Raw genomic sequence first — 26,513 nt, 5'->3', positions numbered from 1 at the left:
CCTGCCTCTGCCCTATGAACTTTTGAAAATTACAAGGACCAATAATAGTTGGCCACGATTCGGACAGACAAAATATCCTTTCAATCAAGATCTTAAGGACCTAAATGGTGATTTTCTCTTTCCCTACGGAAAACTATTTTTTTAATACCGACACTTGTCGGTGCACGATTTTGTACGATGTTTCATATCCGACAACGGGTTTTTCTAAGAAACAGTGGCGTTAAGGACGCGCATGACAACTATTTTATTTCTGACTAAAAATACATTTTTTTTACTTTTAATTTTTGGATGATTTTTTGAGCAAAAAAACGTATATGATAATGACATAAAATTTCTGATCCTAAAATAGAAAGTTCGTTTGATAACGGTTAAAAATTTTTATTTTCGGAATATTATTAATACAAAATTTTTTGCGAAATTTTTTTACTTTATTTTTAAATATTTTAAATTTCTTTAAAAAATAATTTTTATTATTAAGAAAATATTATTTACTATTTAAAAATACAATATTTATTTTTTATTTTTTTATTGAGGAGGCGGTGGTTACGACGGCCGACGGTAGTAGGCGGCGGCGACCCGCAATGGTTGCGTCAACCGGCAAAGGGTGGCGATGGGGGGCAAAGGTTGGCGATAGCGGGTGGTGATCGGTGGTTGGCGGAGGGGGTAAGGGGCGACAACATAGGCGGTTGGCCGTGGCCCACGGTGAGTGGTGGCGGCGCCAAGCGATGGGTAATTGCGGCCGACAATGCGGCAAGGGACAACTACAATGACGATGGCAAGCGGTGATCGGCGACGGCCCGCAATGGACAGTGATTGGCGGTGGGAGCGGTAGCATACTACAAGGGGCAACAGAGGTTGGCAGTGGTTGACAACGGAGGGTTCGACAATGAGCCGCAACGGGCGGTGGGGTCCGCAATAATCATGGTGGTGGGCGGCGACGACTAACGATGGTGGTGACAACGGTGATTGGGGTGGCAACTTGCGGTGGTTGCGACGACGACTGGCGGCGGGCGACGAGAGGTTGGCTGGAGATGGCTGGCGGTGGGCGGCGATCAACAAATGAAGGGCGACAGAGAGAGTGCGATGAGGACTTGAGAAAAAACGAAGAGTTTTGATAAGTTATTTCTCATTTCTATTTACGGATCAGAGAAGCTACAATTTTTAGCTTCTCATTTCTCTTTCAAATCTATTTCCAAAACAAAAATTTGTTCCAAAAATAGAAAAATAGAAATTGCATTACCAAACGAATTTCTGTTTCAAACATGTTTCAGAAACAGAGAAATATAATGGTTATCATGTGCCTCCTAAGAGATTTTTTGAGAAGTAAATGAAAAAGGACTCCTAGGAGAAACTCGGGGAGAATAGGAAGAAACTTGAAGAAAATTATAAAAAAAAAAATGAAAATCTATTGCAACGCCAATTCAATCTATTTGGGGGCTGATGGAAACAACATTTCATAAATTTTTTTACTTTTTTAATAATTTATTTCATATTCATTCTTTTCTTTCTTTTTTTTTTTTTTTTTGGACCGGCAGGAGGCCTCCGCCCACTAGGGCAAGGGCTCGGGACCCTCGAATCTAAGGCCAGTCACTAGCCCTCGCCCAGCAGCAGGTTGCCTTCATTGCTAAGCCTCGCTCATATCAAGGACCATATTTGCAATATTTCTTTTCGTGTGTTTTCTCCCCCCAAACCATTGGCAACCGGTGACCCACTTAAACATTAGAGCAATGGATGGAGGGCTCCGATTTAACGGACTTAATCCGAGGGTGCATATTTCGAAAAGAACCTTCCAATCAAAGGTATTGCAGAAAGGCCACACCAGGGCACATGCATGATCCTTGCTTGCTCTGAATCGAGGGTTTTGTGGCTTAGAGAGTCAAAGAGTGATGCGGTCAGAAGAACACTGATCGTGTTCCCGCGGGACTGCTACATTCAAAGTGAGTCGCCGATGTTGCTCCATTTGGCTGGGTGTTAATGGACGGAACGAAGGCGGTTCTGGGTTGAGAGGGAGAGCAGGGGGACGAACCATCGTTGCCACTCCCCTTAGCGTTCTTCCCGGCTGAGCTTGACAAGCAAAGCACAAGTACAGGCCCATAACGTCCGATGCCGGAGTTTCGTTCTACTTCCTTGTGGAACCACCATGGTCGGTGGCGCCATTGACAGCACCAAGGTGGCAGTCGCTACTTTGAGATGACCATCCTCTCTCTCTCTCTCGTGACACCCGATGGCCGAGAATAGTGGCTGTTAACTAAGTCTACCAAGATCTAATCTAGGTCAAAGTTCTTCTTGCTAGCCAAGATATAATTTTCGTGGAGTTCTCGCTCTTATATTATGGCAATATCACCTCTGGATTAGATCGTCTTGTACTACAAGGATTCATAATCGTTGCTAAATATTCAGGTCGAGTCATAAAATACCGAGCACTACTTGTCAACCCAGTAGGGCAATTTTATGCTTGATCTTGTAATTCAGCGTTTTTCTAGATAAAATTAGGGGTACAAGAAATCTAAAACTACTCAATCCTACCCGACTCTTGTTTGTTTTTTTTCGACGACCGAATACAAACTTTTCACCTTGTACTCTTTTCCATTAGGTTCCTCTTTTCAACCTTTTTTACGTCGTGAAGATTTTCATTGGGTGTTGGAATAGACGGGGAATCGTGAAATGACCCGACAGAAAAACTTTAATAAAATTTCTCGACACGGTTAACGTCTCTCGTTATCAGGTCGCATGTCGTCCGTCTCGGTTTTCGATCGAGCGAACCAAAAAATTGATGTATTCCGCCACGGTGACCGCAGAGTCGAGACAGAGATCCTTGTTTTTTTTTCCTCACAAGAACCAACCACCATTAACATCGAATTCGTCTATTTTCAATGTACACAGCAGAGCAGACTGATTACAGATTCGAAAAGATCAAAACTCGTTTTCTTGAAAAGATGACACGTGATTGTCTAATGAAAAAGTCCAACGATCACGTCACTTTGCATTTTCAAGCGGTCACTGTGCTTTTCATCTACCGAGCCGATACAACGTCAAGAGAAAAAACCATCCCCGCTCAAAACTCTAAATTAAATAAGAGTAGCCATCAATCTTGATAGCGACTCCCGTCTGACCATTTCCTACCACCCATCACCCAGCAAACTTTGGGTGGATCCATGCCGTATTAGGACCAATTATCGATTTAATCACGTCTTTTCGATTGTACCCTATGAGTTAAACAGCTAAAATTGATTTATGAAATTTCCAAAGAACAGATTCAGTATGCATCGTTACCAAAGTTGTAGGATTAAATCGGTGAAGTTGAAAATTTTTGAATTAAATTGATATCTGCATATTAGAATTGTGATTTATTAGGCAATTTTCTCAACCGTGATTGTATCCTGACTAATTATCTATTTAAGGGTGTCTTTTCAACCGCGACCCTCCAAAACATTTATTATACATCACTCCCCTAAAGAATTGATTTTTTATGCATCACCACCAAAGCATGGCTTCCTTTTTCAAATGCACGATCAGCACTCACATTCTCGTATATAAATACAAACTCCAAAAGTAAAGTGAAGTAATAGAGAGACTGGAGTCAACCACGCAATCACCTAACCCCATGTACACCATCTTTTTCATTATCATTTCTTGACTTGAGCGTACCCGTGTAACATTATCGCCATTATTGTCTAGTTAATTCCAATGTTTCATGTGTCATATGTTATTCAGTTGGCTTAATAGGATCAAATCCCACGAAGCATCTTTTGCCTTGTTAATTGCTTTAATTGTCAATAGGCATGCGGCCCTGGCGATAAGAGATTGAGGGGTGGAGACGCTAATATTATTAGTAAGAGATTCGACTCCCGCGTTCTATAAAATGATAGAGCAAAAGTTCGCATGAATGGCCTATCGGATTGATGGGTTTAGTATTTTATAGGGCGAGCTTAACAAATTGACTATTTTTTTTTTTGGTCAAAACAAATTGACTAGTTGAGAGCCGAATTTCAGAGTATATTTGAGAATAGTTTGCTTTTGCTAGACTCATTGGATGTACCAAAAAGACCGGTCCATCTACAAGAAAAAGAGTTCGACTTTAGATTCATTAATAATTAGACCTGCCATTTTCTAAGTTGTCGATGTTTAGCTTGCTCTTACTTTGGGCGACTTAAAAATGCCCAATAATAGAGTTTTAATCGGTGCTTATTAATTTGATAAAACCGTGTAATCAAAAGTGAGAGAATTCTCCGTAAGAATAACTATCAAGATGGAAAATCCATCTCATGATAACATTGAAAGATAGATCATCGCTCTACAAACAACTCGTTTTAAACAATAACGCAACTGATCTTATTTGGAATTTCGCGATGGTTCGTCAGTGACAAGCCCGGTATCAATTGGAAATTAGAACCCTTATTGAAGGTGCTAAATATAGAAAACATTGCTAATCATATCGGATGTGGAATTCAGTACTGATTATATTTACTAAACTCAAATGATTTTTCCTACTAAATCATATGACTACTCACTCGCCATTTAAGTAAATGCGCTTTGTCCAGATGAGATTGACATGCATAATCTTCATTTCTAGTGCCCAACATATTATCAGCAGTTAAGTAGACAGGATAAAATAACACCGAAGATAGAAAGATAAAAACAAACGAAAAGAGCTATCAATCCTTGATCAGATGAGTTTCCACGAATCCAGAGTGGGAAAGCACGCGTACGAGTCAAAGCCCAGCCCACCGGCGCTGCTGCCATCTGCCGCCACCGCCGCCGGCGCGGGGAAACAGAGTGGGCCCTCGGCGCCACCGACTCCAACGCCACCGACCAACAACGACGACGGCGTGTCCAGACTCGGCAGCAGACCTCCGCCGCCGGGGAAGCGGCAACCGGCTCTCTGCTGCGGCTCCGGCTTCGTCACCGGCGGCGCGAGAGCGTAGGGCCCGCCGAACGTGACGCCGGTCACCTGCTGCACCATCCGGCGGAAGTTGGCCGCGTCCGCCGCGATGAACGTCGTCTGGGACCGGTTCGAAGAGCGAGACTTGCGCTTCTTGCGGGAGGGACCCGCGGTCCTTGGTCGCTTCCGCGCCGTCTCGCGGTCGAAGGTCGAGGCGGCGGAGGCGGGGGCGGGTCCCGTCGGTTCGGGGTCGAAGAAGAAGGCGTTCGGGGTCGCAACTGTGGGGGGCACTTCGGGCTCGGAGAGAGATCGAAGAAGGGACATGGTGAGCGTCTCAGCATCGCGAGAGAGGAGCCAGCTGGGGTCGACGGAGAAGGAGGGCCGGAAGTCGGGGGCGTCGAGGCTGGCGATGGGGTCAGATGAAGACGCCATGTTTCCTCTGTTCCTCTCTGGTCAGACTCAGAGCATGAGGGGAACAGATGAGAGAGAGAGGACTTTCAGAGCATTCCCAAGAGAGGCTATCAAGGAACGAGCCGATATACTGTACCGGGGATGGTCAGACGGGAGCGAGGAGAGTCAGGTGAAAGGAAGGCCTCTCTCTCTCTCTCGCGCTGTCATAAGAAGAAGAAGAAGAAGAGAAGAAGATGGAAATGGAAGAGGAGAGATGGAGGACTTGCGACTTGCTGTGGAATTTAAACCGGAGACTGGAGAGAGAGAGAGAGAGAGAGAGAGAGAGAGAGAGAGAGACAGCGATGAGGGTGAGTGAAAGAGATGGGCAAAATTATTATACGTGTCGATTTCTCTGTCCATGTTATTTCGTCTTTGGCAAATTTACATTATTCGACTTTTATATTGTACAAGAATTCCCAACGTTTGTCTTAAAGACAAAAGGCTTGGGAGGGGCCATGCCTCCGCCTTTTACACCGTCTTCTTTCCAAATTTCAATTGGGCTCTTGACCATACCATGCGATAGAGAATTGAATTTCTTATATCGCCTATTAAGATCGGATTCTTGATATGTGATTAGTTTATACAGCACTTAAACAAAAAAAAAAAGTTGTCTCTCTCTCCCACTTTCTGTGTCACTAGAGCTCTCTTTGAAGCTCCTTTTTTTTTTTTTTTGTCTTTTTTGCACTTTCAACAAAGGCACGATATGAATGATGTGTCGTCGCCTTCATAAGGACGTACTTTTTTTTTTTAGGATTAATATCACGAAAAATCTTAAACTGATATATTTGTAATAAATTTATCTTTTGTTAGTTTCTGTCATATTTTACCTGGTAAATTGCTAAATTAGATGACACAAGGCAATTGACAGGTATATCAATTTGAAATTTTTAGTCTATGTTTTTCACAAGCGTATTAGTTTTAATTTTTTTTGTGGTACTAATCTAACATAATCGAAAGACAAATTTGTCATGTGTGTACTAGTTTAAGATTATAGTTTTGAGTAAATTTGTCATAAATATACTAGTTTGAGATTTTTAATAGTCAAAAGAATAGTTTTGAGTAAATGTTACCACAAATATACTCGTTTGGGATTTTTCGTGATATTAATTCTTTTTTTTTTGTTGGTAAATCAGTGGTACGATTTTTATTAGGCAAAAGAAGAGTACAATTTAATGAAGTCTATTTGGTCTCGCAGAGGAGCAAACACGGCAACATGTGAAATTCATATTAACGGATAGATATTTTCATCTATTAAGACTGTTCATGATGTGTAATTTGTTTTGTATGGACCGTGTTGTTCTCCATCTTTGTTTCGGGAAATTTTTATTCAACCGTTCTTTCGATTGGTGGATCACAAATGTAAGCATCGCCCGACCCGATGTTACTTTCTTTTAAGTGAACGATCTTGTGCGGTTGATGTAGTGGTTTTTGAATTATAAAATATAATCCGAGTAGAAAAAATTGTAATATATCCAATTCACTGATGTATTTTATTCCTTTGACTTGTTCTCTTATCATGTTTCAAATTTGATCAAAACTTCCTTCCCACTTTTTTTCACTAAAAAGAACACGATCGTATCGTCTTGACTCAATCAAATCCACGTTGGTTAAACGAATTCTTACTAAATCGACACATAATGAGGGTGATCCCCTCGAGATTATTTTTCGTCCTTTTTCATCCCGACCCCAATTTTCTTTTCCCTTGGTTAACCTTATCAAATCGAAGGCTCGATAGTCAACATTGTCCTCCCGTGGCTTATTAGTAAATCTCTAGAAACTCCAATTTTAAAAGGGGGGTTTTTACGACTGTTCCTTTAAAAAAAAAATCGTTGTTTGGGAGAAGGATCATCCTCAAACTAATGATCAAATTCACAATGCCAATCGCACGCTTGTCGTATTATATGATGTACTTAACTCGATAATGGTGATTTATGGAATCTTACCTAAATTATTCTTGAGGACTTGGCTCGAGATTTGAACCGAATTGAAAAATCAAGAGTCTTGCTGTTGCTGCCAAACTGGCAATAATGAGCCTGCTGTCGTGAGGATTGATCGTGGGGGAGATTATTACATTTGAATTGACTAATGACCAGGCAAAAGTCTTCCCGCAGTACATCAGCCATGGATATAAAAATCTTGCGCTTCGTCTGTCTAACGTTGACTCATCCAACGTTTGTCCCATGCTCGAGTCGCTGCCGTTTTTCTTTTTCTTTTTAAAAAATTTTCCGTCAAAGGTGCAGAGGAAAAAAACGCAAGGGGAAGAAAAAAAACGAAAAGAAAGTTGCGGAGAGCTTTTGTCTTTACTGCTGTGCCGACGAGCATGACGTCAAGGGCTCGTAATTTTACATCGGCCTCACTTTAATTCTTCGATAAACAGTTGACTCACTTTGTCCCGCGCCGTTAAGATACGTGTGTTACAATATGGCTTGCGCATTATGCAAGTTTTTACTTTATTTAATCATTTAAGTTTTGGGGTTTGGCATTCTAACGTGATATTGAAACTCTCAAAAAAAAAAAAATCAAACCCCGACCCCCCCCCCAAACTCCTTATCCGTGATGGATTCATAAAAAAAATTGCTCACACGATTCCAAAAGATCTAGCACGGAAGGAGTCACTTTATTCCGTGGGAGGGGAGTGATTAGTGTAATCTAACATTGCCTAAAGAGCCATCATAACTATGCCTTACATATGCGTAGTCTTCGTGCACCTAAAAAATTTTAAGTTATCGGTTGAACATGCTACCATAAGGACATTTTGATCCAAATTATCGATGATGACGATGATGAAAATATGATATTATGAATGATTAATATCACGAAAACACTTCAAATTGGTAAACATATGATAAATTTATTCCAAATTATTTCACCGATCACAAAATCCCAAACTGATGCACATGTAATAAATTTACTTCAAAATAATTTTTTACAATAAAAAACTCCAAGCTGGTACATCTCCGATAAATTTACCCTTGACCAAGTTTCGTTAAATTTTCTTGTCGAGTTGTTGAGTGGGTGACATGTAATAGTTGACATATATATCTTATCATTTGTTTGTCACATGTATATTAGCTTAAAATTTTTCGTGGTATTAACTCAATCAAAGGATACTAACGGTCGGTAAGTTTTTCATAAATGTATTAGTTTGATATTTTTGGTGGTCAAAAAATTAGTGTTGGATAAATTCATCACTAATATATCGGTTTGAAATTTTTGAGTAGTAAAAAAAGTAGTTCAAGGTAAATTTGTTACAGATGCACTCCTTTGAAATTTTTGTTATAAGTGTATCGGTTTGAGATTTTTTATAGCAAAAAAAATCGCTTGAAATAAATTTTTCACATATATATATATTAGTTTTAAATTTTTCGTGGTATTAATCCTATTATGAATTGTGAATTTTTCTTCCAGAGAGTAATAGAGTAAAAGGCAAGAGAGTAGATCGAAAAATCAAAATGAAACTCATCGAGAGAGTTGAAGGGCAAGTAAGATGGCAAACTTAAGGGAGTAAAGACAGAGAAATTTGTTTAAAGTAACCACAAGAAAATGTTGGACCAAAAAAAAAAAAAAACCAAAAAAAAAAAAACAAACGAATAGATAAAGAGATAAGAATCCAACGGCTAAATGTGGCCCTGCATCAGTCCACGTGTACGCATCCAATGAGGGTAGATTTGGAAAGGGACACGAAAGTGACACTTCATTTCTAGAAGCGAATCTCGGAACCTTTGGAAGAGGTCAGAGCGCTAGCACTGACGTCATGGGTCACGTCGCACTGTTAAGGAGGTCGCTCCATGATCAGAAATTATTTGTCATTACTTTAAGTTAGACAAAAATAAGATGCGAAAACGATAATTGCAAGACATATCTTTTCATTTTTTTAGTATTTATCCACATATTGACCAAAAATAAATAAATAATATTTATCCACATAAAATATAAAGAAAAAAACCTAACGTTACAAGTTAAGTGATATTTACGATTCGAGTGCATATACATCATGGTGGCATGACTTTTACAAAGCGATTGTTACGATCGCGATTTAGTGAGAATAGTATCTCGTGATGATTTTAGAAAGAGTATAAAAGAATAACTCAATCGCTTTCTTAATGCAAAAGAGGAAAATGTAAGTGTATGCACTATTGACCAATTTATTAGTACTTCTTTGGTTAACGAATGAGTGATTATTTAAAAAAAACATAAATATAGATCTCACACGAAACCAATATAAACAAAAGCGAATCAAAAGGAAGGAAATCAAAAGTTGAAACTTAAACTCCTTTTATTTCGCGACAAATGAATGATGCATTTTTATTAACAATGATTGCTTGCTTCTCTTGCAAAAATAAATAAATTAAAATATTTGATCCATTGTCGAAAAAACAATGTAAATAATAGAAGAGATATTTTTATTAACTAATTACTTTAAGGGTGCTCATTGGAATACTTCCGCTCTAAAAATCAACTTATGGCCAAAAGTCAAAATTTTCACTTCTACTTCGAGCAGAAGTTGATTTTTCTACTTCAGAAGAAAAATATATTTTCTACTTTTTCAAGTGGCTCCAAAACTTCTTCTAAAGTAAAAAAAAAAAATCTCAAAATAACTAATAGAAGAAAGTCCAAAAAAAAAAAAGTCCATATTAAAACTTAGGTAAGAGAGAAAAGAATAAGACCAAAACATCGCTGTCAATAATCCATACGCATCTCTCCGGCTTTTCACAAGAAATTATTAACATTATTACGAGGAATTAGTTGTCGATAAGAAAAATATTTTTTTATTAATTAATTATTCTAAGAGATCATTTTTAATAAAACATTTTTTGATTCATTAATTTTGGGGAAACAAATGGAATCTTTGTTGACTTACTTTCTTTCCAAATAAAGATTATATTGATAACAAAAAAAGTATAGGAATGCGATCAAGATGGGGCCCTAAATAACACGACTAATGCTTCATTTGACTTGCTAAGCAGAACAAGTCAATCGGGTGCGGTATAACTAAGGCAAAGGATACTTTCTACTTGTCATACTTTTGACTTATCCCTTGCTCCAATTCGTGAATTGCTAATAAATCAACCATTATCGAAAGCAAATGAAAAAATTACATTATACGTTCGTTCATAGCAAAATGAAAAGTTACAGAAAATGTATTTCACGAACACGTTGTATTAAGTATCATTGCCACGGAGAAATAAGTTGATAAATGTGTGTACATCGCGGTTGATCATAAAGAAGCGTGATTGACTTACTGTATCTTTAGTATTTACTAGTTTTGTCTCTCGGCATTTTACTAGTGAACATTTATTTATCCGTGCGGTGTTAATCAAGCGTGCTGCTCTTTTACGCTTTAAAAATTAGTGTTTAGAGAATGAAGCTAATTATGTATCGAGTACTATAATGAATATAATTATAGTAATTGAAAAATATGACATTTCTGAAAAATAGTTTCCAAAGATGGAATTGATTTCACCCGTAACTCGCAAGAAGCTCCGCGGGTGAGCTTCGAGACTAAGGCGATCATTTTCATATTTGGGCCACGTTCGGCCCAATAAGATGATCGACTCCGGCCCGAACCTTAAACCGGGTCGGGCCAGCCAGAAATATGGCGCAGACTCAGAGGAGGTTTGTTTGGCCACCCGGTTAAACATATTCTCCCACCTGAATAGCGCTCTCATTCGCCGTGAAGAAGACAGACGCCGACTCAACGTGAACAAGCGGGCAGGGAACGAAAGGAAGGAGGAACAACGCCCTTCCACTGCTCGACGACCTGGCGAAGTTCAGGTAAGTCGTACTCTTCATTCACTCGCGTTCCTTCGTTGAAGCGCTTGCGGTGGCGACTCGCGATTTCAGCGTGTTTCACGACGCTCTGGTTGTAGTACGCTTGGTAAATGACGAGGATTCGGTTCCCGTCGGCCTGATTATCGCTCGTGATTGATGCAATTGGGAGTGAAAACCGGCCTGGGTTAGGTTTTAGGAGCATCTATGACAACTGAAGACCGAGTTCTTAACGATAGGAGTTGAGTGTGATTTTCTTTTTAACGAAGCTTTAAAGCCAGTGCGTTTGGTAGAAGCTCGATGGCCGAGAAAGTCGAGGATTTGCCAGTTTTTTTGTCTGGTTCTATCCAATCCTATTCTATTTTATAACCCCCAGTGGTTGAATTCAGGTTGCAGTTAGGGAAGTTTTCTCGGGCGTGCCTTTTTTTTTTCTGGCGAGTGCTCTCTTCCAATGTTGTCTGAACCTAGGAAAATTTGCGAGTTAGGCCGTGACAATGATATTCCAGCATGATGCTCCTCGCTTCCCCCTGCTTTTCTACCGAATTCATGACTTTAATCTCAATGCGATTAGCATTTGCTCAAGTTATTTTTTCTTCTAATTCTTTCTTTCTTCGGAATGCTTTGCTCCTGCCTTCTGCCATTGTTATTGTTGCTGAAGAGCTATCACGATAACAAATGGGTGCTTACCGCTTTTTTTTTTTTCTCATGCAACTCAGGTGCTCCACAGTTTTCGCCACTGTCGTTTGGCAACTCATGTGCTCTATGGTTTTCATCACTGTCGTTTGACCATCAGCACCATCTTCAGCTGCTCTTTTCTTGGCAATATCTGTTGGTTTGAGTGTACATTTGAGTGGAGCGGTGCTTATCATGAATAATTATCACGCTCAGCCACTCCCTCCAGGAGTTCAATCGTATACTCAATATTCACCTAACCAACCTCCTAGGCCATCCACTTCAGCTCCTTCTTATCATTCTGAGAATGCTGTGGGACCTCACTATAAATTTGGCGGATTTGGAAGCCACTCGTTGCCTCTTTCTTCTAATTCTGTTCAAAACACGAACACTCAAAGCTTTTATCCTTATGCTGCGACACCTCAGACTTATTTTTCTCAATATCCTCCAAATTTGTCGGGCCAGAACCCTTATGGAATTCAACATGTCAATGAATCTCACTCTAGCATCCTTGCCAATCCAAATTTAACTCTCAAATCTGATGGCTCTTCAAATCCAGACGGTTCTATTTACAGTGTGGTGCCAAGCCCTGTTGTTCACAGTAATTCTTCGTTCCATTGTAGTCACTCCGATGGCGAACATACTTCACATCTGCCAACGGAAAGTCCTGTAGTTTTCATGGAAGTGCAACAGAAAATAAATTCTGGGGAAGTAAATTACTGTCAGACCCGTGAAGTTAGGACTTCTCAACAGGTCAATGCTCAGCAAGGTGACTCATTGCCTTCAATGTCGAATGGCCCTGAGGAGCAGGTGCCTCAAGAACTAAATGTGAAGGATGCGGAGATACCCCAGCGTATGGAGAGTTCAAAGCATCAAGAGACAGGCTCGGTTGATGCAAAGATTGAGAGGGATGGTGATACTGCGTTCTCAGTTACTCAAGACTCTGGTATGAAAAATCTGTCTGAAGAATCCAACAGACCGCCAGATAATTCCACTGCATCTCCTGTCCATGCCAGCACTTTTATTGAAAGTGCTCAGGATATTGAGACTGCTGCTCAAAATGCGGTGCTCCAAGAACAAGTATATCATTTTCCGTTCATTATTCTTTTCCATTTCATGTTTCACTTTTTCTCCCTGTTTGCTTCTTCTTTATCGTTATGGAGCATTGTTGTGATCGAATTGTCAGGAAGTTGCGACACGAAATGTTATACGCAATCAAAGGTGAGCACTCAGCACAACGAGATATCTATATTGCCAACTCAAAACTGTTCTGCAGCTAACCTTCTGTTTATTTAGAGAGGCCAATGTTGCGACTCGACCTTCTGATGACGATGCAGACATCTTCACAGATCGTCGTGACCCAAATGCTTTAAAAGTATGCATAATCCAAGACTTTGTAGTAGTTTATCTTTTATCTATCAAAAAGGAATTCAAGACTCTGTATGATCTACATTTAGTATTTTGTTTATTTGGCCCGGCACCTACTTGCATGGTTTTCTGATGTACACTATCATAATCTTTGAATAAATGTGAATGTGTCAGGAACATTTACTGAGGATGGCATCTGAGCATCGTGCAGAGATGGCTTTAAAGCGCGGGAAGGCTTGCCCTCCTGAAAATGGTATATGATTTTTTTTGGTTAATATATTCTAGATTGTTCCTTCTTCTTACAGTAAAGAGATCCTATTTCATCTTTTTACTATTTGAAGCTGCAAAAAGGCACTATCTATAGCATAAACAGAGTTTCATGTTTGTGCTCATCTGAATAGTACGTGTTTGTTTATGAAAAGAATGGGCATAAATGGAGTGAGAACTAAGAGGTAGTGAAAAGGGGAGTTAAGGAAGAGTGGGATGGAAAAGGAAGCTATGATATCTTCCTCTTCTTTTGGCAAGTTAAACATTGGTTGATTCCTGCATTTGGCTTTTTTTTGGGGGGAGGGATAAGTTTGGCCATTTAAGTTCATGAGGATATGCACAGTGCCCTTTCTTGAAGTATGCTCAATCTTGAGGTTCTACCAAAGACGGTAAGAGTAATTAAACCGCAGATTGGATAATTGACAGGAAGGCCAGTCCTGTTAATGAGCTGCTTGCTTAGGGTTTGTATTTAACCGATGCTGTTTCGTCTGTTTATGGGACAAACGTCGACTTGCACACTATATGATTAAATATTCTCAAAGTTATTTGCGGATCAATATGATGGAATTGATCTCTTTGTTATTAGTTACAATCATTTAGCTGTTTGGTACCTGTTGTAAATGTTGGATATAGATCTACTTCTGATTAAGCTCTCTTTCGATGATGACCTGAAATCTCATTTTTTCTTTGTCCATTTAAAAAAAAAGACATGGTGTGAAATATCATAGTGCAGGCGTGTTGAGTTGGTAATGTTTATCTTTGTATTTAAGAGTCATGAACCATGGATTACAGGTAATTTAGAAATTGGAAATGGATATGGCGTACCTGGAGGAGGGGCTTACGCTATTGCTCCAAGGCCTGATGGTACTATGCCCAGTAAGATTAAACAGCGTAACCTTTTTGAGTGCAATTCTTTTTTTATGCTGAAGCGGGTCATATCTCTCTTTTTTCTGATACTTCAGGACGTGTTGAGAATGAAGAATTGTCTGCTGCAAAAGAATTGCCAGAGTATCTTAAGCAGAAGTTGAAAGCACGTGGCATATTAAAGAATAATAAGGCCGATAAGGATTCTATTGCAGCTGTGAATGTAGGCTGCTGTTACTTGTAGAATTCTTTTAGTATTTCCATTTTCACTTGTTTGCAGATGGAAAATTTCATCTGCTTGTCTTTCTTTGGAATTGTTTATTTTCTTTCTGCATGTCTTTGTTGGTTGAGTGTCTTGGAGTTGTCTATCTGTTGTGATAAAAGATGCCTAGATGAATTCTGGATTCACACCTTCTGTTAGGATTCATGACAGGACATTATGTTGATGTGGAAGTGTTAGGCTTTCTTTAACATTTTGTTTTTATTTTGACTTTCAGAAGTTGGATGTACAGTCAGCTCAGATCTCACAGAGTGGAAGGTTGCCTCCTGGATGGGTGGGTAGCAGTTAACCTGTTCATATCCTCTCTTTTAAGATCATTTGTTTAAATCAAGAGCTAAGAAGATGTTCAATGCACAGAGAATTTAGTTGATGTAGGATAAACTGGGCAGTGGTTACAAGCACAAACTATTGAATGCAGATTGATATTATTGGAAGTACAAAATGGCATTTTTTTCTCTTTTCTGATTGGCCGTAGTCTATAAAGAAAAAGGAAAAATGCTTATGCTCATATAATTACGAGTTGACTCATCAATGATCCATGATTTGGCAAAAGTCTCTTATATCTAATGGCTAAAGCTCTTGCATTATCGGGTGCTTTGGACAATTGTGCCAGCCTTTGGCATGTTGTTGTCTACATATGCCTGAGACTTTTAAAACTGATTCCCTGAATCCGATGAATGTTTATGTGTGAATTTCAAACGCTAGACGGAGGTTTTCTAGAAAGTTGTGGTCCTTGTGAACTTTACAATAATCTGCTCTTCATGCTTAAAAGAATGTTCCAGTGATCACCGGTACAGATCTCCAAGTCTTGATAAAATGCATGTTTGTATCCCGTAGTCCCTCAGAGCTTATTTTCTTCTAGTTAGCATGGTTTGACAGATAGAAATGCCGCATAATGTCAACAAAGGTGTAGGTCATGTTGTCATGTATATGCAGCTCAAGAATGCAAGCTGGCAAGGTAGAAACGATATAATGGAGTGCAGGTGTTGAAGTAATTTTCTGCCACTAGACTAGAATGTTTTCGTTTGGATTGAGAATACACCATTATTTCCGAGGAGACTAATGGGTGTTGCCAACTGATTATCTCTAAATGTTTTAGGATTGTTGATGTAATGTTGATTTGTCGTATATTCATCAATAAACACTATAGAATATAAATTCAATTAGTATAATCTCAGCTTTGAAAACACTCAGTTGACTGCCTCTTGGTTCCCTGTTTGATGGCATTTGGCATAGAGTTATAGATTAGTAAGTACAGATCTTGGTAATAAGATCTTGTGTCAAGGCCACACTCTAAAATCACTGCATTGTATGTAACTAGAAAAAGATGCAGCATACAGATGTTTCTTTTTTGTTTTGTTATTTGAAAATTTTGGATTTTGGAATCATTTTAGAAGTTTCTGGTTCTGCTAATTACTCACTAATTTATGTAGATTGAGGCTAGAGACCCAGCAACTGGTGCTCCATACTATCATAATCAAAGCACTGGGAAGAGTCAGTGGGAAATTCCTCAACAAATTTCTTCTGCTGGCCACTCTCCATCATCGTTGTCCCTTCCAGAAAATTGGGTTGAGGCATTTGACGAGTCATCAGGTACTTCACAAAATCATGTGACTGTCAAATTGGGGGTTCCTAAAAAGTGTACGATTGATATGGATCCATAGAACACAATTGTTATTTAGTCATGATTTACGTCATCTTGATCTCACCAAAGAAGAGAACAGGGAAGTGATGCATTGAAGGGGAAATTGGTTTCGCTAATCTATTGCGCACATTTCCTTTCTGTGTAATTTCTGTACTTAATGGTGGATCATTCCAAGGGGGAAATATTTAGTAATATGTTCATTCTACTCGCGGATCTAGATTACAATTGGATACAATATTATATTGTTCTAGCTTATCTCTTATCAGTCACCACGCATGGGTCAGATTCCTGGCCCGTTGATAAACGTGTTGGCATGCAAAGATCTGCAAATCAGGTTGCCACTTGTTGTTTTCAGGTTAACTGAATCTTTCTTTATAGGTCATAAATACTATTATAATACGGCGACACATGTATCACAATGGGAGCATCCTAGTTCATCTCAGCAGGTTGCTTCACAATATTATGAAAGCTCGGTGTCTCGAAGTGCAGCTAACAAAAATTTTGACCACCAGTCATCTCATCCAATGAGATGCATGGAATGCGGTGGCTGGGGAGTGGGGCTTGTGCAGTCTTGGGGATACTGCAACCATTGCACTAGGTAATTCAATAGTTCATTGCTTTTGTTATGTTGTACTTCTGGAGGAAGAGAGTTACTTTGGATGAGAGCCTAAGGGGCAAGTTTAGTGATGTGGTTTGAAAAGAGCAACACATTTCTCTCCGACTTCATCCCTTTCGTGACTCATTTGACCATTTTTAACTGCAATCTGCAAGTTGGGAGCTCATCCATTGGGACTTTAGGAAACAAAATTGCTGCTTTTATAGTTTAACACGCCACTGAATTTTCTTGACGGCTAAAAGGGTCTGTTGATCTATCTTCTATGGGAGCTGTCCAAATGTAAGGCTCCTTCATTAATAGTTGGAAGGAAAATGGATTAAATGAGTAAAACCTACAAGTGATATATCAGTTTTTCTATTGAGACCTCATAGTTCCAAAGTTTCTCTTGAGAGTTCAGATTCGTGATCCTCTTGAAGGATGGTGTCTTTGACTGCTTTGAAGAGACTGATTCTTTTTAAGCGTGGACGCTTTTATGCTATTGAAGCCAAGGAGTGGCCTAATGGTTCCTGGATAAGCGTACTTGAGTGTCTGGATAATTTCTCTGTACTCTTTTGAAACGAGTAGTCTTATGTTGCATGCTTGTTTTACTTGTCTGGAGTGCTAGCTTCTTCTTCCTACTTATGCCTATTCTTTCAAATGCATCAGTTCTTTCACACAGTTTGCTTACATACCGGATGCAACTGTACTTTGTATGTGAAGTTTGAAATGAAATCTCTCTAAATGATGTGAATCGCAGAGTTCTTAAGCTTCCTCAGAGCCAGTACATATCAAGCATTTCAGATAACTATCAGCAGATCAGCATTAATGCAAAAGGAGAAGATACTGAGAGAAAGTCCTCCAAGGACAGGTAATTTGAAATTGTAGACAAGCTGTGACTGACACTCATGAGAGTTGCATCATGTTTATAATGCTATTGAACCTGCCCCTTCTTGGTTCCCAACAAAAAAAAAAAAAAAAAGAACCTTTCCCTTCCTTCTGAGACAGGGCACCAAACAGATGGCATTGAACAATTCTTGTGCATATGAACTTAAGCTCATGAATTAGTACCTCATGGGTAAGAAAATGAACCACACTATGTCAATTGAAGCTGGTATTTTTGTTAGGTATATTCTGGTATATAAACAGAATATACCCATCTGTTTTTTTTTTTTGGAGCTCTTGTAGCATTATATTTAGCCGTAGTTTTGGCACCCATGTGCTTGAATGACAATATATAAGCAGCTCTTACCACTATGAAATTTATGCAAGTGTTGTTTCACCGGAGAAGTAATCAATACCAATTTGGACTGTCAGGTCTGGCTGGAGACCTCCTATAGGAAAGAAAAATAAAAAAGATAGCAGGAAACGTGCCTATTCAGAGGATGATGAGTTGGATCCCATGGACCCTAGCTCCTATTCAGATGCTCCTCGTGGAGGATGGTATGTGTTACATTGGTTCCTTATGTCTGAAAGTGTCGTCATGGGGGTGTGGCAAATTTTCCTTGATTTGATTTCTTGTTTATGATCCAGTTTTTAGATATGTGTTATTGATTTAAGAAATTGCTGATCTACTTCAGGGTCGTAGGCTTGAAAGGAGTACAACCACGTGCGGCTGATACCACAGCCACGGTGAGCGACATTATCGATGTCAATGCATTTACTTTTATTCTGGCAGATGCATGCATTTCGCATAAAGGCCAAATATGGAAACTTTTTCTAAGCAGATACTGTAAATGGAAATGGTAGATATTATTGTCACTTTCTTCTTCGTGGTTAGACCCCGAGGCAAGGTTATTTTCAACTGACTAAATAGAAGAGTTTTGACCAAAAAAGAAAAAGAAGAAACTGGAAATTGCAATTTTTGCTGTGATTTCATATCGGTGAAAAAGAGACATGATCAGGCAAATGTCAAGAATGCTACTGTGGCCTGTGAGGAATGATGATTTCATTCATTTGATGTTTTCACCTGCTGGAGATAGTGACTTGTGTTTTGGTGAATTTCAGGGTCCTCTGTTTCAACAGCGTCCATACCCGTCTCCTGGAGCTGTCTTGAGGAAGAATGCAGAAATCGCTTCACAAAGCAAGAAACCCAACTCTCGTTTTGCACCTATAACAAAGAGAGGGGATGGCAGTGATGGACTAGGCGATGCTGACTAAACCCAGGACATAGTCTTGATCAGTAATTAAGTGGTGAAAAAATCCTCGATGCTGCTACGTTGTGTGTCGGACTGATGTTTTGGGCGTGAATGCTTCCCGCCTTCAAATGCGCTGGACATGGTTCGGATGGCATACTGGTGGAGGAACTTTCCTGAGGGTATGTTGCTAAGAGGAGGAAATATACGCCCCTTTACATTCCCAATACAGAGGCCTGCAAACGTGTCGAGCATGTGCAAAATTGAGGAGGCTGCATTTGAAATGATTTGTTTCGTGTCATAACGCAAGTATAGCCTAGATCAATTGTCTGAAGTTTGCATTTGAGGGGTTGCTTGTAACACCAACTGGTTTTCCATGTAGTTTGCGGCCTTTCCCATGCTTCTAAGTTTTGATAGCTTCAGAGAATATGTTGTATATAACTGTCGACTTACGAGATCAAAGGATGAAAATTGCAAGGAGTACAGTCGTTTTGGAGGTTCTAAGAACTAGGAAGAGCTTGCATTGGATGGCGATTCGTCCTTTGGAAGCGAATGACACCATGACATAGGGGGATGACCGTGCCAATTTTGCAAGCTCTACTCTGTTTCCAAGAAACTCGTTTGTATAGGTAGTCGATGCATTTCAACTAGCTAGATTTTCGACTCGCAAGCATTTGCCCACTCCAATTCTGCTGCTCCTGTGGCGGCCTCTACGAGATGTCATTGTTGCCGGTGCCACCCCACCACCGGCCTCCGGTGTGGTGATTTCCACTAGCTACCAAACTGTCGTGAAGCCATCGCCGTCTTTGGTGGTTGCAGCTGTTGCTCTAATCACTGGTTTTCTATTGCTCACAATATTTCATAAGGACCCGTGTCATTTTCAAGCATTAGAATACGTTATCTTGTAAAAGTGCTATTACTTTAGGATGACTCAACAAGACAATAGGAATGCTTATAAAGAATTCGAAAATTAATAAATGAGTACACGTCTCCTGAAAACAAGCTGAATCAATATCGGTTAAGTTCCATTTTCTATGCATATTCAACGAGTTTGAACTTTGAAGGGGGATGCTTCGGCTGCTCGTCAAACATTCTGCTGGCCTCTGGGTGATTCGTGCTTATATATTTATCATTGCATCTTTCTTTTCATCGTACTAGTCTCATCCTCAGTGTCTCTTGTCAGGACTCAAGCCTACTGTTAAGACGGGAGGATCGATGCTATGTGACAGTCCGTCGGGCCACACAGGTTCTTTCTTTCCGTACCTTTTGCATTTTGTCCTCTAATTCTCGTTCTGGGTATCAAACGGGCCGCCCGACTGCCTTCCACAATTGAAGGAAAGACGGGGGCAGTTGTGGGGGGGAGTCATCTTTTCAAGAGTCAGCTTCACTGTTTAAGACGTCAAAGCAAAAAGTCTTTAATGTGTTTTTGTGCGTGCGTCTGTCCGTGAGACAGATTGAGAGAGAGGAGGCCGCACGTGGAAGTGACTCAAAGGCTACTTGATGGTTCGGTCCCACTGTCGCTGTGCTTTTCTACTGGTAGCTTTCAGTTCATAAGAAAATATAAAGCTAATTTCACAAGAAGGGACAAAAGATACAACTTGGCTGAGCATTGAGCATCGAGTATAGTGGGAAAACTAATAAAGAAAAAGAAAAAAAAAGGACAAGCCTTTCTCTCTCTTTCTTCGCTTCAATCGATCCAGGTGCCCCCTGGTCTGATCCCCCATTAACCTTAACCGATCGAACCCATCAATTTCAGTGCCCGAATTTGCCTCCCATCATTCTCCTTCCAACGGTTTACCGACCCCATTGATCACCGGAGGGTTCGAAGGATCTTTTCGGCCTCTTCTTCTCCTCTCTCCTCGTCCGCTCGGGTCCTCTCCCTCTCCTCCCGCACGTGGCCGCAGAAATTGAAAGACCCGAACTTGGGGGTGAACTCGGGGGAGCAAGCGTTGAACTTGGTGTCGAAGGTGAAGGTGAAGGAGTGGTGGTTCTGATGGCGGCGGTCCGGCCGAGCGAGCTCCTGGACTTTGTCGAGAGCTTTCGGGCAGTTCTTTCGCCGCTTGGTCTCTCGCCCGTCGTCCTGCTCGTCCTTTCCGGGGTTCTCGGGGGTCGGAGTTCGCGGGGTCTCGCCCGAATCCGAATCGGGCCGCGCCGGCGACGGGCTGGCGGTGTCTGAGTCCGCCATTTTCAGGTCACGGAGAGGGAAAAGAGTGTGAAGAGCCAAGCTAACTGAGGAGAGAGAGAGAGAGAGAGAGAGAGAGAGACTTTTTCCTTTTGGGCGGCCACTAAATATAATGGAGAAGTATCTGCTTCCCAAAGAAAAAGAAAAAGAAAAAAAGCTCCTGTCTGTTTTCTTTTGTTTATTCTCTCGATTAAGCTCATGCGTCTCCCTTTTGTTTGTCTCTTAATTTTAGCCTTTTTTTTTTAAGGTTAGATTAAGGTTGTCGAAGTGGAAAATAATGAGGTCACGGCTAATTCAGAGTCTACAAATTGGAAAACGTCTCAGTCTGGGAGTCAAAAATTTGCTAAGAGCAAGACAGGAGGGAGAGAGAGGCCCCACCCATCCTAGTCCCTACCTAAACCTCCTGAAGATTCCCTTCACTAAGATTAATTAAGGCCATCGCACGCACGGATCAACTTGATGATTCCAACTTGTATTGGTGTGATTTGGTTTGAGGATGTTGATCAGTATTTACTAAGAGCACCAATCCTGTTCTTGATCCGAAAGTAGCCGCCTGCACGGATCATGCTCCGATTCTCATGGAACTCGCCATTTTATCCTCGCGGATAGTTGTCCAAAAAGTCATACATCAATTTTACGATTGCCAATTCGGCCCTAAAATTTTCAATTTTGCCAATTTAATCACTATCCTTTTTATAATTTGGCTAATTTAGTCTTAAAGTTTTTGATGATTTGTCAATGTAATCGTTTTGGTTAGTTTTGTTAAGAAGAGCTTATAAGACTAAATTAGAACAATTAAAAAGTTTAGAACTAAATTGCCATCGTACAATAAGTTTAGGACTTTTTTGGCAAATTTCCCTTTATCCTTGTAAATCATGTGATGTTGGGTGGCCGTCGAAATCATTGGCTCTGTATTGATACATGAGGTGGCCACTCAATCTTTATGATCCTTGGTAACTTCCAACACTCGCCCTAATGATTTCACCGATTGTTGTTATTGCTGGTGTCTACCGACGGCTAGTTTAGAGAACCTATGAAAAGGGAAAGAGGTTATTCTTCTTGCGTGCGCCTTGAACACCGAAAGACATGATTCTACAAAGCTAAAGGAGCTACGCTTCCGAAGGGTTTTGAATCATGTTATGTACTTTGAAATAAGACCGAACATGAACACATTGAATCACACCAATGTTGGTCCAGAGTAGGAAAAAAACTATAAATGAGCTAATGTTACCGTCAAAATTCCCCCTTTTACGTTCCTTTGCATACTAACAATTTTCAATTAAAGGGTTTTTCCTCCTCCAATGTATGAGTTAGCTTCTCTAGAGGAGTACGGATTTGCAATTTTTTGATGTTGTTATCTTGACTTGGATTAAATAGGTCACAGAAAGACAACATTATTTCGTCAACTCTTATCTTTCACAGCTTTGACTAATGAATAAGTGGCACTCGTTTTTTTTTTTTTGGGTCAAAAGTGGCACTCGTTGGGTGAGATAGTTTTTTAGTTTTTTTGGTCAAAGGATGAGGTAGTTCAAGTGCATGATTTATCACTTATTGTTGGAAAGCAGTGCATGTGATTGAATCCAAAAGACTCAATTGCCTGCTGACCCTTTTGATCTGAGGAGAGCAGTTGACACACAATATTCTATTGAGAAGAGAGGCATACATACATATTCCAATGCAAAGAGCTCGATGAATGCATTTAACTTGCCATTGAATAGGTTGGCGAAAATTATCCAAAAAGTCTTAAAATTATGGTAAGGTAGCCAACTCAATTCTAAACATTTCACTTGTGTCATTTTTTTTTCGGTCAAAGTAGTATTTCATTCATATCCGCAATAAAACAGAGAAACATTGCAATCCAACCGCTATAGCTTCAAAGTAAAACAAGATCTATGATAAAAATGAAGAAGTAAAATAAGATCTAGATAACAAATTAAATCATCGAATTCGTCTTCAATAATAAGCACACACCGATATCTTCATCTCTTGCTAAGTCTTTGCTTACGGCGGTGCGCGCCTAGGTTCGGCGTCCTCAACACCATCGTTATGCGTAATAGAAAGCTTGAATGAGCACAGATTTGATAGTAAGAGAGAATCCTTCACAAAACTCCTCCGATTTCCTTCGAAATTGAACTTGTATGATAACGAAATCCGAGGAAAGCGAAACCCCAAAAATATATACTAAAAAACTTCTCGAAATGGGAGAGAGAAACTTTCAAATCTAAACTAGAACGGAAGAAAAAATCTCCACAAACGGGGAGGAAAGCAATGACACAAAGATATTTCGTGTAAGAAATAGAAAAGAAGAAGAAGAAGGGATATTTGCTCAAAACCCCTCCTGAACTTTGACACAGTTGTGCGATAGAACCTAAACTTTGAAAATTTATAGATTACCTCTTTGAATGTTGGCATCGTCGCGTAAGAGCCCACAAATGATTGAAAAGTAGTAGATTAAGCTCCTAAAGATTGCTTTTTTGTTGCAGCTGTAAACTTTTCTCATTTGCATTAACCATTAAGTGTTATTTGAACCTTAGATCAACTCATTTTTCTTTCTCCAAAGTGAGCTCTGCCGCTTGGTTAATGAAGCTAAAGTAAAAGAGATTGATGCATGGCCAATGGAATTGAGTACTGATTATATCGGTTAGTAAGAAGCAATTGGTTCATTTTCAGTTAATATTGAATGGTTTGTGTAGGCTGAAAAACTAGCGAACGCAAGCAAATATCAAAATCTAAGAGGGGCATTCTACAAATTTTTTAGGGACTATTATGCAATGGTATGAAAGTTGCGGGGGTTTCTTGAGGAATTATCTCAAATAAGAAAAGAAGATGGAGAAGGGAAATCAGGACTTGCTGCCGAGCGCAGTCTGCAACGTGCTGATCCGGCCCAGTGTCGCCCCTAGAACCCATGAAAGTTCCATCGTGGGTCTCACTCCATTCGATGAGCGGGGCGCGGATTTCTCGGCAAAGACGTCGACTTTGAGACTTTTCCTTAACACCCACGTCATCCGCAACTACCGTTCAAGACGACCCCTCCCCTTCCTTAAGTCACACGCAGATGCTCTCTATCCGTTTCTCTATCGTTTCAAAACAACCAAGAATTTGCAGAGGAAATCCATCTCTTGCGGCGGGGGAGGACAAAGATCGCTTTTTCACAAGAGTCCCGATGAAGCTCAACAGGTTCTGCGTCGCCTTGGCGATCGTGGCGGTGGTTCTGTGCGCGTCGAGCGAAGTGGGTCTGTGCAGAGAAGGCCAGATCATAAGGATGAAGCCTGGAGGGGTTCACAACTGCAAGGGTAATCAGAACAGCGCCCAGATCGAAGGCCTTGCTCGTTTCGCTGTGGAGGAGCACAATAAAAACGAGGTCTTTCTATTTTTTTCCCCCTTTTGATTTCTTCTCTTCCTTTGGTTCTTGCCCTTTTTTGACGTTTCCTTTTATCAAGCTCTGGTTGATCTCGTACAAGCATGTTTTGCTTTGATGAAGTAACTTCAATCTGGCGGAACATGTCTTGACTTTGGTTATCAATTTTTTGAGTGATTTGTTTGGGTTTATTTCTGGGATTTCCCTGTTCTCAAGGTGCTGCATAATCATGCGGAGGGTTGGTGGTGCCACTTTGATGTTTGGTAATGGAAGTATTACTTGGACTTTACTTGTAGCCATAATTGTTCATTTTGCCTGATTGTTGCATTTGATTTCCTCTTTGACTCTTCCGTTGGGCCATTTGATTCATTGCAGAATGCGCTTCTCGAGTTTGCTCGGGTGTTGAAGGCCAAAGAGCAGGTAGTTGCCGGGACGATGTACCATCTCACTCTTGAGGCTGTTGATGCTGGCAAGAAGAAGATCTACGAGGCGAAAGTGTGGGTGAAGCCGTGGATGGACTTCAAGAAGCTGCAGGAGTTCAAGTATGCTCGGGATGTGCCTGCCTTCGCGGCCGTTGGTCTCGGCATTGAACGAGGTACTGGGCTAAGCACAAATGAACTTTTTATCCAGGACTTCTCTTAGCAGTTCCGTTATTCATTGGTCGTTTCCAGGACAACCAATTTAAAATCAACAAGAAAGGATATAAAGTTGGTCATTGTAACATTAGCATGAAAGCTGATTGATGTGGAATATTTTACTTGATTTTGTGAGGGGTTGCCGTGCATAAAGTTTACAGAATGTAGTGCTATCATACAGAAGGAATCCAAGATGGAAAGAAAGCCTTGAATTTGGTTGGCGATTTCAAAACTATGGGATGATTTTCTCTGAGGTGGCTATTGTAAGTCGTAATTAGTTTAGATGCTCGAAAAGCCTGTGCCACAACTCTCCACACTTGTGAATATTCAAGTTCATCTTATGGCTTCAGAGAGCTATTTCAAATTTAACTGCATATTCTCATTTCCATTTTTCTCTGCTCACTCTTTATTTCAATATGAAGCTCGAAAAATGGTGTAATGAGTACACATATCTATCTATGTATCTGGACAATGCCACATGTCGTTCTGCAACTCATCTGCATTCCTATCTGTTTTACCATGTACTGTCGTGTTTAAATGAAGTGCAATCAAATCATGGCTTTTCATATGGACTAAGTAGACATATTGTATGATTTTCCCAGCCCCAAAACTCCAAGCTCTTGATAATGTTCCCAAAGACGAACTCTAGCTTACTTCTTTAGAAGTATTTCTTGGTTTTCTGTTTAAACTTGATACGGTGTTTGTGGTTGGGAGATTTTTCTAGTGGTGAGGCTAGTGCTCTCGTGGCTATGGCTGAAGCTCACGAGGAAAGTGAATGCTATCAGTTGCACGCGATGGTTAACCACACGAGAAAAACTTATAAGACAATAAGCAGCCCCGAGCAGTGGCTTTGCTGCTCTGTTGTTGGATATCGGATTGTTGAAACGTCTGTTTTACTTGTAGGTCACTGAGAGTTCTGCCAGATCTCAGTTGCTTCTGAAGGTGAGGAGGGAAAGCAAGGAGAAATACCAGACTTTATCTATATCAATGGGTGGAGTAGATCCATTCCATGTTAAAATAATTATGAGGTATGTGTAAAAGAATTTGTGGATGCATATTATGCAGAAGAGGTGCACTATCTAGCTCTTTGACGTTTGAGACATCACGTCGAGTTTGGGAAAATAGTACCGATTCAGTGACTGTGTACATATAAAGTTAATACTTTCTATGATCTTGCATATGTAGTTTGTTTGTATGGCTTTGCTTCCTTCTAGTGTATCTGATCTATCAACTGTTTCTAATGAAGCTTCGTCCTAACTCCTAAAAGAGGAAATTACCATCTATGATAGACAAAAACTTAGAAAAAGGGAAGAGAACATCCTTTTACAATGTTTTACTATTTGGACTCCTGTATAAAGAAAAATTTAAGTTAAGTTTTAAACTTTATGATGAAGAGCATTAGTTTTCTCTGGCG

At 40.2% G+C, this 26,513-nt stretch overlaps 3 protein-coding genes across 5 annotated transcripts; 2 read left to right on the top strand and 1 right to left on the bottom strand.

Moving 5' to 3' along the window:
- Window positions 1-4,540: 4,540 nt before the first annotated feature.
- On the bottom strand, window positions 4,541-21,192 carry LOC115732071 (calmodulin-binding protein 25-like). Its single transcript, XM_048271257.1, has 2 exons — window positions 21,170-21,192; window positions 4,541-5,374 (listed from the first exon to the last, which is right to left on the bottom strand). Exon 2 carries the CDS (start codon window positions 5,312-5,314, stop codon window positions 4,667-4,669), a length of 648 nt encoding a protein of 215 aa, XP_048127214.1. The 5' UTR covers window positions 5,315-5,374; window positions 21,170-21,192; the 3' UTR covers window positions 4,541-4,666.
- LOC115731999 lies at window positions 10,978-19,536 on the top strand. Of its 3 annotated transcripts, none has more exons than XM_030662672.2 (14): window positions 10,978-11,107; window positions 11,818-12,853; window positions 12,960-12,994; window positions 13,070-13,148; window positions 13,316-13,394; window positions 14,201-14,272; window positions 14,371-14,495; window positions 14,770-14,826; window positions 15,986-16,145; window positions 16,576-16,795; window positions 17,550-17,660; window positions 18,107-18,232; window positions 18,370-18,421; window positions 18,797-19,536. In XM_030662672.2, exons 2-14 carry the CDS (start codon window positions 11,969-11,971, stop codon window positions 18,947-18,949), a joined length of 2,154 nt encoding a protein of 717 aa, XP_030518532.1. In that variant the 5' UTR covers window positions 10,978-11,107; window positions 11,818-11,968; the 3' UTR covers window positions 18,950-19,536. The 3 variants fall into 3 exon arrangements, with proteins under 3 accessions (XP_030518532.1, XP_030518519.1, XP_048127213.1); XM_030662659.2 differs by having other exon boundaries at window positions 14,201-14,284; XM_048271256.1 differs by lacking the exon at window positions 17,550-17,660 and having other exon boundaries at window positions 14,201-14,284.
- Window positions 21,193-24,134: 2,942 nt separating the features above from the next.
- On the top strand, window positions 24,135-26,216 carry LOC115732089 (cysteine proteinase inhibitor-like). Its single transcript, XM_030662760.2, has 3 exons — window positions 24,135-24,467; window positions 24,840-25,059; window positions 26,003-26,216. The coding sequence occupies exons 1-3, from the start codon at window positions 24,162-24,164 to the stop codon at window positions 26,008-26,010; spliced, it is 534 nt and encodes a 177-aa protein (XP_030518620.2). The 5' UTR covers window positions 24,135-24,161; the 3' UTR covers window positions 26,011-26,216.
- Window positions 26,217-26,513: the final 297 nt, after the last annotated feature.

The sequence above is a fragment of the Rhodamnia argentea genome, chromosome 10 (assembly GCF_020921035.1).
Source record: "Rhodamnia argentea isolate NSW1041297 chromosome 10, ASM2092103v1, whole genome shotgun sequence".
NCBI classification, from domain to species: Eukaryota; Viridiplantae; Streptophyta; class Magnoliopsida; order Myrtales; family Myrtaceae; genus Rhodamnia; species Rhodamnia argentea.
Note: the sequence above shows the minus strand (reverse complement) of the source record. Positions and strands in the feature narration are given on the sequence as shown.